Source organism: Nicotiana tabacum, chromosome 20 (assembly GCF_000715075.1).
Source record: "Nicotiana tabacum cultivar K326 chromosome 20, ASM71507v2, whole genome shotgun sequence".
NCBI lineage: Eukaryota > Viridiplantae > Streptophyta > Magnoliopsida > Solanales > Solanaceae > Nicotiana > Nicotiana tabacum.
Window position 1 is genome coordinate 165,263,863 of NC_134099.1, and position 14,080 is coordinate 165,277,942.

The 14,080-nt window shown below is 32.6% G+C and overlaps 2 protein-coding genes across 2 annotated transcripts; both read right to left on the reverse strand.

Annotated features, from left to right (window-relative positions):
* Positions 1–11,044: 11,044 nt before the first annotated feature.
* Positions 11,045–11,668, reverse strand: LOC107808358 (uncharacterized). Its single transcript, XM_016632869.2, has one exon. The coding sequence runs from the start codon at positions 11,666–11,668 to the stop codon at positions 11,045–11,047; it is 624 nt and encodes a 207-aa protein (XP_016488355.2).
* A 24-nt stretch (positions 11,669–11,692) lies between these two features.
* LOC142174645 (uncharacterized) lies at positions 11,693–12,196 on the reverse strand. Its single transcript, XM_075240480.1, has one exon. It carries the CDS (start codon positions 12,194–12,196, stop codon positions 11,693–11,695), a length of 504 nt encoding a protein of 167 aa, XP_075096581.1.
* Between the last annotated feature and the right edge of the window lie 1,884 nt (positions 12,197–14,080).

The following is a 14,080-nucleotide window of genomic DNA, read 5'->3' on the forward strand; positions in this document are numbered from 1 at the left end:
CAAGTCCTCAGACCTTTTTCGGGGCATTTTGTATAAATGACTCATAGTTTATGACTAAGTTCATATTTAGTCTAAACTTTTTAATATTAAGAAGTTTTCGTAGTTATTTTTGAACTTCTGTTTTGCTCATTCTTGCCTTTATATTTGAGGACTTACTCAATAATTTGCACTTTTATTTTGCAAAATACTTTTTTAACTTCATGAATTTTATAAAAGAGGGCCTTTTTATATTCGACGCTTAATGAAGAATATGTCTCAACTTCATAATGGTGTAAATGTACGACAAAAGAAATAGGAATACACATGTTTCTTGAAATAACTTTGACAAGTTTTTATTTGAACTTTGTCAAGTTTTAAATAACACCTTACATATATTTAAATAACTTCTATAACTTTTTCGTAACTGTTTTCCTTACAACAAATTTCAAAAAAGAAAATAAAACACAAGGTTTTTATTTACAACACATTTCAGTACATTGCCTTTAACCTAACTATGATAAGGTTTTTCTTTGGCTTTGGCTCGTAACTTTGCTCTGCACTTGACTCAATCAATGAGTAAACTTTTCAATAGAGGAAGAACAACTAATTAATTTCCTATTGACTAAAGAAGTAAGAGATGGCTGTCAGGATGTCCCAAGCGTTGGTGCCAAAGAGAAGCAGGTGAAACTGAAGCGGATAGGCCGACGTTCAAAATATTGGTTGAAGCAACAGAGAGTGGATAAAGAGCGCCAATATTGTCACAGTGGAGCAACGTCGTGTTGGTCTTCATGTCCTTTACAAAAAAAATAGATTTCGTAAATTCGATGAGACAATCATTATCCCGACACAAATGTTGTATTTGGCAAGTAATGGAATATATAAAACATTTTTTAAACGAAGAGGTTTTGAAATAGTAGGCAGAATAGAAAATCCAACAAAAGAGATAGGAAGAAGATGACCATTACCAACCATAACCTTAGAAGATCCAGTATATGGGGTAGACGAGGAGAGAACTGAAGGGTCATTCGTCATGTGCGCGGATGCGCCAGAATCTGAGTACCAAATTGTAGGTTGCACCTCTTCCACGTTCATTGCAACAAAGGATTTGGGAATATTATTTGTAGCAAAAGAGTGGTTGAATCGATTTCTACACTCCAAGGCAGTATGGTTGAAGCGAAACCAGATTTGACATTGGCTTGTCGAAGTAAAAGGTGGTCGTCCCAAAATACCACCAGCAGAGGAAGGAGGAGGACGAGTATGAAGTTGATAGCCAGACCAATTTGGAGAAAATGATTGTTGGTTAGAGTGATTTGAGAATGCTCTGCCCTTGCTATGATTTCCTTTAAAGTTCTTTCCTCGACCTCGTCCAAAGGAGCCACCTTTTTCAGTAGAAGCGTGTGAAATAAATTGATCTTTAGTATATGCAAGTAAGGCAGTTTGTGCGCTATGATCTTCAGTTGGATTTGCATTAATGTGAGCCTCTTCTGTGAGTAGGAGAGGACGCAAAGAGATAAAGGATGGAAGAGTTCCTGTCCAGAAACGAAAGTGCGATAAGAGGGAGGCAGCCCTTGTAGAGCTTGAGTGACTAGATCTCCATTTGTGACAGGTTTTCCGATTGCACACAAAGAGCAGGCAATTGAATGTAATTGTTGAAGATAATCTTCCATGGAAAGAGATCCTTTCCTGAAATTTTGGAGTTTTGACTTAAGATGAATAGCAGAGGAAGATACTTGATCCAAGTACAACGAGGTTAAAGTATCTCACGCCTCTTTAGAAGTCTCACAGGCATAGTTTAATAGGTATCAAGTACCGAGGGTGATAATATTGCATTAATCCAGCTTAATGCAATTGTATCACATTGAACCCATAGTTGATATTCATCATGAGTTGATTCAGGACATGGAATAGATCCATCAATAAGAGAAAGAAGATTATGACTTTTGAATACAGTTGAAAGAACTTTCTTCCATGTGAGATAGTTAACATAAGTTAACTCTATTGGAAAAAAATCTTTGATGTTTGAAATAGTTGGAGGTGGAACTGGTAAACCAAGAGAAGAAACAAAAGTCGTTTTCATGGAGGAGGTAGTCGTGGTGTCGCCTTGCTCTGATACCATGATGAAAGAGAAGTCTTGAGAGATAAAGACTAATAGTAGAGAAGAGTTTGACAATGCCGAAGCTTAGCGTTGGCTGCTGCCTGGCTTTGTATTTATATTAGCAAGTTACAATAGAGATAACAACAAATATATACAAAACGTGTACAACTCTACTAGGTTGTTATGCATATCTAGAGTCCTACAACTTTACAACATTATCACATCCTAACACCACCGTTGAACATGTAAAAATGATTTGATTATTAGTAATAAATTTATAAGCATGATCGCTCATGGGAAGCAAACCCCAAATTATAGATATGAATTGTGTTACAACCTGAGAACTTAATATAGAACCTATTAGATAATTGTACACCAATTGTACTCATCATTAAATTCATGAATTTTGTTGAATTAATCGTGTACTTTATCCCGATATTAAATAATTTCGGAATTATTATTCCCCTTCAATGTGGAAAAATAATACAACAATCACGGAGTAAATTAATCCGGGGATTTCTAATCTGTTAGTATAAAAGGAATGGAAAATATACAATTGCATAAATAATTTGAATATGAACAAATTCTTTTGATGTAAATTCTTCCAATTCATTACAATAGTTATCATTTAAACAACAAAACATACCAATACATAAGATCGATTGGAAAGCACTCTTGGCGATCGCCAGAATTTTTCATATGATGAACACCAGGATTTACAAAGAAATCTAGCTAATATTCAAGCTTGAACTGATTCCTTCTCTCATATTTTCTGATATAGGTATGATCGATTCTTTGCGATTATTTTGACTTCTCTTATATTTTTTTTAAATAGTCATGCTATTAATAGCTGATGATTTTTAACAAAATCATATTTTATATCAAAATATTACACGCAAAATACTCTGCATTACCTCTTGAGCGAGCAACTCAATATTAGTTTTAGGAAATTGATTAATTCTAGAATGAAAAAACAAAATCGAGAAGATAAGTCAAAACCAGCTTAGGTCGTACTGAAACTTGAGCATCATTTAATTCAAATTAGTGTTCTCAATAAACAAGTCATTATCTGTATAATTATTTGTTTTAGTTGACAGACGAAGCCATCATTCATCATTTTTTTTAAATACTGATGAGCTACAACGGCTTCTCCTAATAGAAGCTTTGAGTACGAAACCTTGTAATAAAAAAAAGGCTCTTTGGTGCATAAGGTATACCGCATTCATGCGGAGAAGGGTCGCACCCAAAGAGTAGGAAACCTTGTAATACTTACAAGCAAAAGAATATTGTTGCATCCAATTACACTGAATCTTAAGGATCTTATAGTCATTAGAGGTGGGCATATATCGAGTAAAACTGATAATCCGAATCGTTAATTATTTATTGGGTTATTGAGTTAATGGTTACGTAACGGGTTAAATTTTTTTTTATTGGATTATCGGTTCGGGCTCGGTTTGGCAATTCTGTTATTGGGTAAAACCGATAACCCAATAAGGATTAACTAATTTACTAGTTTACCCTTAAGTATATACATACTAGGGTTTCATAATTGATAGTTCACTCTTTGATTTCCCTATTCTTTCTTAGTTTCTTCACCTCGTGCCCTCACCAGTCAGCCCGTCAAGACTCAGGCCGGCATCAGTCGCATTTCTCAGCTTCTTTCTTTCACTCTTCAGTCGCATCTTCACTTCATTTCTCAGATCCATTAGACTCTTCAGTCGCATCTTCACTTCACTCTTCAGCCGCATTCTTCAGCTTCATCTTGATTCTTCGTGTAAGTTTTTAGTTGCTTCATCTTTATTTTTTTCTTAGTTTGTTTGAAAGCATTCTGGCTCTGGATTTTTCTTAGTTTGTTTGAAAGCTAAAGTGAGATTTGTCGTGTGCTTTAATTGTTGAGATGTTACAAAATTATCTTGTGTCAGTTGTTATAAAATTTGTATTTCACAACTAATAAATTTTTAATCTATATACATAATTCTGTACTAGAGTAAAAAAGTAGATGTCAGTGTACAAAGCGTTATTGCTAGTCGTTTGAACAAACAAGATCTTAAGAACACTGATTTTACCGAAACTGTTTTATACATTGCAAATCTTATAAAACTATTTAGCAAAACAATTTTATACCGAAACTGTTTTATACATTGCGAAAGAGTTTTATATATTGCGAAACTGTTTTAGTTGTTTTATCTTATCGGGTAAACCAATAACCGAACCGATAATGATCGATAACTGATTAACCGATAACCGATAACCAATATCTTATCGGTTTGGTTATCGGGTTATGATATTTGTAAACCGATAACCGATAGGCAAAACGATAATATTCATAACCGAACCAACCGATGTCCACCCCTAATAGTCATCACTAGTTGAGTCATATTCTAATCCACAAGTATAATTTTTCTTCGGTAAAAATTGTGGATCTGGAAGTACTATTGTAACAAAGTTCCATAGCAAAAATATTAGGGTTTTTTCAGGATAAATTACGAACCCCTATAACAGCCAAACCGTTGTAACAACAATATATTCTACAACTCCATGGTTTACCATTAGAAGGCCAATCAACTTCTTGTACATCCTCAACCTGTTGAACTGACGATAATGAAGAACAATACAAGGTATTAAACTGGTCATTATTAGGGCACCATTGGCTAACAAGAAATTTTAGGGAATTTTGATTATTTTTGGCGCGATTGAAATGCTTCATCTTAAAGTAAGGTTCATAGATTATTGTCTTCCAAAAATTTGAAACACATTTGAATCCAAGAAGAGACAATCTGGGGAGGGTAGTGTGTACGCAGACCTTACCTCTACCCTGGGATAGAGAGGTTGTTTCCAAATAGACCCTCCGGCATCTTTCCCTCCAAGAACTTCTCACCTTGCTATTGGGGAGACTCGAACTCACAACCTTTTGGTTGGAAGTGGAGGTTGCTTACCATCAGAACAACCCCTCTTGTCGAAGAAGAGACCGTACAGGTAATCTACTGAGGATATCCATAATTATTTCCTCTTGGAAGTGAATTTCCATAGCCACATTAACATCCATGTGCTTTGTATTCTTTGAATGTTTCACAACTCTCTTAGCTGCAATAAAAAAATTGCGTTTAGCACCATAGACGTTAGACCTTAAGTATAACAGAAACAATACAATTTATCCAAATATTTTATACATCAAAAAATAATATTACAATACAATACTATATAATACATTATGAAACGATACATAACAACCATCCAAACAAGCTGTAAAGTATTCGGGTGTATAAAAGCTGACTTAGATAGTGTCAGCTATAAATAAAAAGTACATACAAACTGAGAATACACAGAGATTTCAGCAGAAAGAAACAGATACCTTTACCATGGCCTTTGAAAAGATTAGTCATCTTTGTAGTTTTCCTCGTCTAAGACAAGAGGGGTTGCTCTGATGGTAAGCAACCCCCACTTCCAACCGAGATGTTGTGAGTTCGAGTCTCCCCAAGAGCAAGGTGGGAAGTTCTTGGAGGGAAGGATGCCGGGGGTCTATTTGGAAACAGTCTCTCTACCTTAGGATAGGGGTAAGGTCTGCGTACACACTACCCTCCCCAGACCCCATTAAGTGGGATTATACTGGGTTGTTGTTGTTGTTTGTTGTTGTAGTTTTCCTCGTCTCTGTTGCTTTGATTTGAATGTTAGGGTTTCTCTCTCTTTTTATAATACTTTGATATGATAATGGAATTCGAAAAATAAAAAATTGCTCCTTTTGTCATGGTAATTTACTTAGTTACTTTTTTCATATGGTAATTTATTATTTGTGTCCTTTAAAGTTAGTAATTCACATTATTACAACACTATAACCATCTAATATTTGCATTGGTATCAGTTTTTTTACTTCTAATAAAAATAATATTTGCTTGTTGAAAAAATATGAAAAGATAAAAACCAGAATGCTTTCGTTATATTTAATTGAACAAAAAATTGCAGAAAATCGTAATAAAAGAAAAAATAGTTTGACTCTCCAAATAATAGTAGTGTTGCATAAATTGTGACAATGAAAGAATAAAAAATAAAAAATTAATTAAGGAGACTTATTTATGTTTTCTTACTTTATGTTAAGTTGTTATCTTCTACTGGTATTAGTACCCGCGCGATGCGCGGACACAAACCATGTCAAAACTAACTTGGGTTATTTGAATTCTGTGAAATATCCTTAAAATATAAACCTTCCAGATAAATATTATATATAATCATTAGATATTAATTAAGAAGCATGACATGAAACTATTTCTCAAATCTCATTATCGATAATCTATTTTCTTTTCTATATTTGTTACAACCCAGCCATCGATTATAGTACTTGCATTTCGTTTCACTATCAATATTAAAGAATACTAAACATGTCATATCGTGATATGTCTTGTTTGAGTATATTAGATAATATTATTTTAATAAAATTCTTACTACTATTTATTTTATTTTTTAAAATTAAAATAAGTCTTACTCTTCTATATTTCACAACTTTTTTTTGTTCTTTGCTTATAGGTATTGTATTATTTATTACTTAATACTGTTATATTGTCATGTGATGTTTTATTAGCTTACCAATTGACTTAATGTCTTATTTATTACACTTTTAATAACAACAATATACCCATTATATTTTCATATTGACACTTACTTATTATCTTTTTAATAATTATCGTATATATATATATATATATATATATATATAATAATATTCCCAAACTTTAATGTATTTTATGCTTTTATCCTCTTACTCAAAACTCTTTTATCATTTAAATCTATTAATAATATTTTAAGTATTAATTTAATTGTTAATTTATTTATATTTAAATTAATTCAAAGTAAGTATCTTCACATTATCTTTATTTTCTCTTTATACATTCTCTTTCCTACTATGGAATTTTTTATTTTTTTACATTAATAGTTGCCTATAATTAAAATAATATATATTTTATTGTAAACTGTAACTTTGAATTGTCTAAAATATCAATACATAAGTTTCTTTGATTATTATCTTCCAAATATATTGAGTTTTCTTCAATTATTTTTCTTATTACATCCAATTAAACTTTCTTGCTCTTTTAGTTTCAAGATACAAATTTGACTTTTAATAATACAAATTAGGCATTTATTTTGTATTATTAAATTTTGAATTTGTTATCAACTTTTCTAAAATCTAGTAAGACTTCAAAATTCATAGTCATATCCATAGTTTGAGCGTTCTCATCGTAAGTTTAAGAACTTTGTAATTTTAAGTTCAAATAGTCTTTTCCTTCCATTTTAATATTAAATTTTTAATTATTTTCCTTAATTTTGCTATTTTATTGTTTAATATATAGTATTATCATATTTTCATGTAACTTTTTATTAACTTGTCACTTTATTTAATATTATTATTCATTACTATCCTTTATTATAATGTAGATAGATATTGTAATTTTGTTGTCTTGAAAAAAAAAATATTGCTCGTAATTCGTAAATTGTTTAGTTTTATCAATAATATTTCTAAGTATTGTATATTTACTTTATTTTATTTCTAAACTAATTCTTTGTTTAAATATCATCTCTTTAGCTATAATTTATTTTTATTTTTATTTTATTTATTAGACTTGAATTATGTGGCCTTACCCACGACATGACCTTTCTTATTATAATAAACAAAAATACTTTCTCATCTAAAATTTAAATAAATTTAATCCTATTTTTCCTTGTGACGATATATTTGTTTTTAAAAAAAAATATTTTCTCTATTTGTTCTTTAATTTGCATTATAACTAAGGAAAACTCCATAACGAAATACTAAAAAATTATATGATTCTGAAATTACATTTATCTCAATTCAAGTCATGTTTTTGCTAATTCACCATAACTTTTTTGTCAACATCAAGTTCATTAGACAATAAAAAAACAAAAGAATTACAACGAAAATATGGTAGGGCAATCTAGGTAGAATTTTAATATCTTCTCCTCTCTTAGCTACTACTCGATCAATATTTAATTTAAAATAATTGTCTCATCGTAACTCATCTATAACACTTTGGCGGTGAATGGTTTATCTATCTATTTAGGAAAATACTTCAGACGCTACTAACAATAGACATTTGTATTGCATCAAAATTTACCCAATTTGTTATAGTTTAAAAAAAATAACAATAACTAAAAACTGTACTCAAATGACAACACTAGTGTACGAATAATATTGTGCTCTTGCCATGTATATATATACTAGTATCCGTACCCGAGCGTTGCGCGGAAAGTATTAAATATAATTTGTTCATACCAAAATATTACTTTAAAAATACGATAGACAAAAAGGAGAATATAAATACTATTATTGTATGAACATGTAAATGCACTGTCAGTGTACTGTATGAACATATGGAATAGTGAATTGCATCACAAAACCTTATAGCAATCCTAGGGAGTCTCTACAATTTACTGTTTTCACATAGGTCTCTCAAATGGTGTTTGAGTATACAATAATAGTCTTCTTTATTCAATTGCAATTGGTCTCTGAATCCCTTGTAAAAAAAAGCGAGAGTATTAATGATAGTAGTTAAACTTTGTATGGAATTTTTGAACACAGTTGCAGGGAAGAAACTTTGTATTATAGTTCCATTGTATAAGTACAATTTATGAGGAAAAAATGATTATCCATATTCATATTCACATGCTCATAAATAGTCCTAATAAAATTTGAATTTTTAGAAAAGATATACAATGTTGTTTTAAACTACAAAAGTTTTCTAAAATGAACTTATCTTCTCTTTACTAACTGATGTAATCGGAGTATCAGTATCTCAACCAAAACCTGAAATACCATAAAGTAAAACAAAAGTAGAACCATGAAAATGCTCCTCTAAGGGTTTCCCCGCGATCATAACCAAAAATTTGGAAAATAGTTGAAAAATTATACCGTTCATATCTTAACATTGTTTAGACAAATACATCACACATACACCACTTGCAAATGTTTTTTAACCATTTTTAAAATATATAATCATGTTATTTCCTATATATCCGCCACTGCTTCATACCATTAAAATACTTCTCCCCACTGATTTTACACCAATTGCATAGTTAGACACATTCCAAAACAAATAATTATTGCTAATATTCCCTAGAAATGATTAGTTTTGGTCTGTTTTTATTTTGAAAGAGTAAATATGCGATCTTTGAGCAAACTATCAAATGCATTACATTAATGTTTAAAATGAAAAAGGATTCAGCTTGTAGTAATTTTTGTATTTTTTCAAATATTGCAAGAACATGACCCTCTTGTAGTAATTTTCAAATGTCGGCTCAAAAAAGCAATAGGAGAAGATATATTAGTACCATAAAAATGCATAATAAAAATAACAACAATATATAAGAGATATGAAATACAGAAATACGAAATACGAAAATACGAAATAGATGGTTGGTATAAGTATAACTAGAAGGTAAAGCCCTGCATCAATAGACGACCAATGACCTTCCTAGTCTAACTCCTAACTGGATAGTCTCACTCTATTGTGCTGTAGAAATATTCACACTCTTCCCTAACCTACAACCTTAATGCTCGACCTCCATAATTCTCTATCAAGGGCCATGTCCTCAGTAATCCTAAGTCGCGCCATGTCCTGACATTATATTACAACCTGAATGTCATCATATTGAATAATAAAACTTTTCCACCAGCAGCTGACATTACATAAGAGTCATTCTTTAAAAAGGGCTATGCAAGGAACAACCTCTTTCAAATTGACACCTGAGACATCATTAGCCATAAGAAGACCACTGTTCGGTTGCCAATGTTATGGAACAACATTAGCAGTGGCCTTTAAGACCCCAAGACATTGCTTACAGCTGTTAGTTACCCCAAGACATTTCAGAAATATGTAGCTAAGATAGCTGTTAGTTAATCCTTATGACCTTACCACTTGGATTTGCTCATTACAGGCCCACTTCCCCAGCTTTTGAGTACCATTTTAACCAAGTGCCAGGACACCAACACCAGAATTTGTATAAAGAAGTCATGCAACCTAAATACAAGTGCCAGTTGAAGGATTACATGTTGAATCACATTACACAAGAAGTGCACACAAATGAGATAACGCACCTTGTTACTTAAATCTGAGCTCTCAGGCATGGTAACCATCATGCATTTATCTAATATTCGTATCTGCGTGTTGTATTTTTTTATCACATCAGCAGATAAGTTGCTATGCAGCACTTCATGTACTTGGTCCCCCAGGGGGAGGACCAGAAACACTTCCAGCAGAATTGCTGTAGTGAAGAATTGATGTTGCTGTTAGCACTTGTGAAGTGAAACGCGTTGAGGCGACAATGTAATAGTCCTGCCCTGGTTGGTCCATTGTGACCCAAATGAATATCAATGGACTCATAGGTATTCTGCAGGGTGTGAGTTCCTTCTACTTCAACCAAAACCATCTTGTGCCCATGGATTCTGAAATTGATAGCTGTTGTGAGGCCAACATTTGAAATACGGAATCTGTAAGTCCTTCCTGGAAAGTAAATTTATCGGAAGAATCCTTTGTTACTACAACATAAAAGCAAGAAATGCACTATTAACTTAGCAAGAGTTGATGCAATTGATCACCTTGATCAACTGTGAAAGTTAAAACTATTTGATCCGCGACCGTTGATTAGAAGGCCATCAGGAAATGGAAGATCACTTCCTCCATCTAAAATCGCCTTAAGAACCTGTGACATGTGCAATAAGATTCAGAGTCAGTTGATCAATCCATAAAATGTTTCAAGAATTGGTTTTCATAAGCTACTCACAGTTTTTATAAACCAATAACAGAGAATCACAAACTGATTAAAAAAGTTATCCAAAAGTACAACATACCTATTAAATGTTTCAGGAATGAACGCAAGAGCTGCTATTTTTCCATTTGGTTCATGAATCTTAGCAAGAGATGTAGTATATAAACCTCAAAAATAACATTGATTATCTTTGGATAGTCAGATTAAATTTTGAAAAACTTCTTTAAATACTTCATTTGTAGCTTCAGTACTTATTTGTCCATCGTCATCATAAACCAAAACTTTTAATCCTTTTCTAGTTGTAACCCGGGAAAGAGCAACATATAGCTGTCCGTGTGTAAACATTGGTTTCTTCAAAAATAATCCCACATGAGACAATGACTGTCCTTGACTTTTATTGATTGTCATGGCAAAAGATACAGCGATTGGAAATTGTCTTCGCTGGAACTTAAATGGAATTCTAGCATCAGACGGAGTCAATGTCATTCTAGGAATAAACACTTTCTGTCCAGCCATATGTCCTGATAGAACCTTGGCTTCAATAACTTGATTTCCAAGTCTAGTTATGATCAACCTTGTTCCATTACACAATCTTGTTGACTGATCAATATTTCTTAATAACATCACTGGTACACCAACCTTTAGAGTAAGAGCGTGATTTAGAATTCCGAAACATTTAATAGTATTCAAGAATTCTGGTGTATGTACATGTTCTAACGCTGAATAAGTCTGATCAGAACTGCAAATTGTATCGGAACTCAAATATGATTTCTCATAACTATGATTGAGTGAAATCATATATTCATTGATTGATTCCACCATATCAAGAGTTGGAGCAAGAATGGCTCATTGTTGGAGGTATCCAATAACATTGCAACGATGGGTGAAATCAGGATAAGTATTTTCTATAATTGCATATATTGGATCAAAAGATTGTTTTATCAAAAGATCATCTGGTATTTGAACTTTTTCATTGCCATCAACTGAACTACCAATCATACCATCACCAATTGCTAAAATCCAATCTGAAAAATCTCTCAACTCATCCACATGGGACCCTATTTCGTTACTTTGCAATCTCATATTCTTTCTTAGCGTTAAAAGTTGACAATAAGGCCATAAATAAGAAGAATTAAGAGAAGCATTAACAATATCTTGCCTAGTACCTTTTGGAATGACAGGTAATATTTGTCTGAAGTCACCATCAAGAACAACTATTTTACCTCCAAATGGTCGTTCTAAACTGGATGCATCTTTGAATCTAAGAATATCTCTTAGAGTTTTATCAAGAGCCTCAAAACAATATTTATGCATCATAGGTGCCTCATCCCAAATAATCAACTTTGCCATGACAATCAAATTTGCTAAAGGAGTACCTTGCTTGATATTGCATGTTGAATCTTCAGTTAGATTGAGTGGAATTACGTGGGTCAATCTTCATATTAACTGAATAGGAGTGGCTCAAAAAAATGTGGGATTCCATGTTCTAGTTAACTGCCGAAGGTTTACAAAATTTTACCAACAACTTTTATATGTTAATTTTCAGGTTTAATAAATAATTTAAATTAACTGCCAAAAACGTTTTTTGTGTGTAATATTTTGGGAGAAGTGCACGGTTGGCCACTAATAACACATGTATTTAATTTTAAGTCACCGTTTAAAATGTCTTTAGTCTTTAGACACTGTTTTAATAAACTTTAATTGTCCAGACGAAAATACCCTTCTGCTCATGTCCTTAACTTCAAGACTTCAGGACTACATGTCCTTAACTTTTGAACTTGTAACTCTAAGTTCAGGACTACATGTCCTTAACTTTTGAACTTGAAACTCTAAGTTCAGGACTCCAAAGCTACATGTCCTTAACTTTTGAACATGTAAGTTAAAGTTAAGGACCTATTGTCCTTAACTTTTGAACTTGTAACTGTAAGTTAAGGACCGCTTGTCCTTAACTTTTGAACGTGTAACTATAAGTTAAGGATTGTCTGTCCTTAACTTTTGAACTTGGAAATCAAAGCTAAGGACCTGTTGTCCTTAACTTTTGAACTTGTAACTTTAAGTTAAGGACTGTCTGTCCTTAACTTTAGAACTTGTAACTGTAAGTTAAGGACTGTCTGTCCTTAACTTTTGAACTTGCGTCCTTAACTATTGAACTTAACTTTAGGACTTCAAGACTACATTTCCTTAACTTTTGAACTTGAAACTCTAAGTTCAGGACCATGTCCTTAACTTTTGAATTTAACTTTAGGACTACATGTCCTTAACTTCTGGGAAGGAATTGCATTTCATGTTTACTCATCACTCTTTTTCTTATTTTTACAACGTCATATCTTAATCTTTTTTTAAAATCTGGAACTTCTCCCCATTCTCCTTTTGCTTTTGTGATCGTTCCCTTATGTTCTTCATGCTTGTTTAGCTTATCAACAAAAACTATAACCAAAGGCATTTAACATTCAGTAGCATTAATAGAAGTTTGTACCATTTGGTGCTCTCGGTGACCTTCCTTCCAATGGGTGAATGTGAGGTTTCGAATACACGATTGTGCACCTTAGATGCGGAAATGAAACAGTATAAATACACTGCATTTCCATTTGGGAAAAGAGATAGAAGAAAGTGTAGCACAGTCTTTTCATATTATTTTTAATAGACTAGTGGCTACTATTGCTAAGCATTAAAAATGTTGGATAAAAAGTAAATACCAGCTTAAACAGTGGCTACCCCACGCCATTTCTACTAATATTTTAACGTAAAAACATGGGGCCCCATCATGTTGAATAACTGATTTGGTTACAACAACAACAACAACAACAACAACAACAACAACGACCCAGTATAATCCCACAAGTGGGGTCTGGGGAGGGTAATATGTACGCAGACCTTACCCCTACCCCGACGGGTAGAGAGGCTATTTCCAGGAGACCCTCAGCTCAAAAAAGCAACAGGAACCGATATATTAGTACCATAAAAATGCATAATAAAATAACAGCAATATAAGAGATATGAAATACAGAATACGAAATACGAAATAGATGGCTGGTATAGTAAAACTAGCAGGTAAAGCCCTGCATCAATAGACGACCAATGACATTCTTAGTCTAACTCCTAATTGGTTAGTCTCTCTCTATTGTGTTGTAGAAATATTCACAACTTTCCCCTAACCTACAACCTTAATGCTCGACCTCCATAATTCCATGTCAAGGGTTATGTCCTCAGTAATCCTAAGTCGCGTCATGTCTT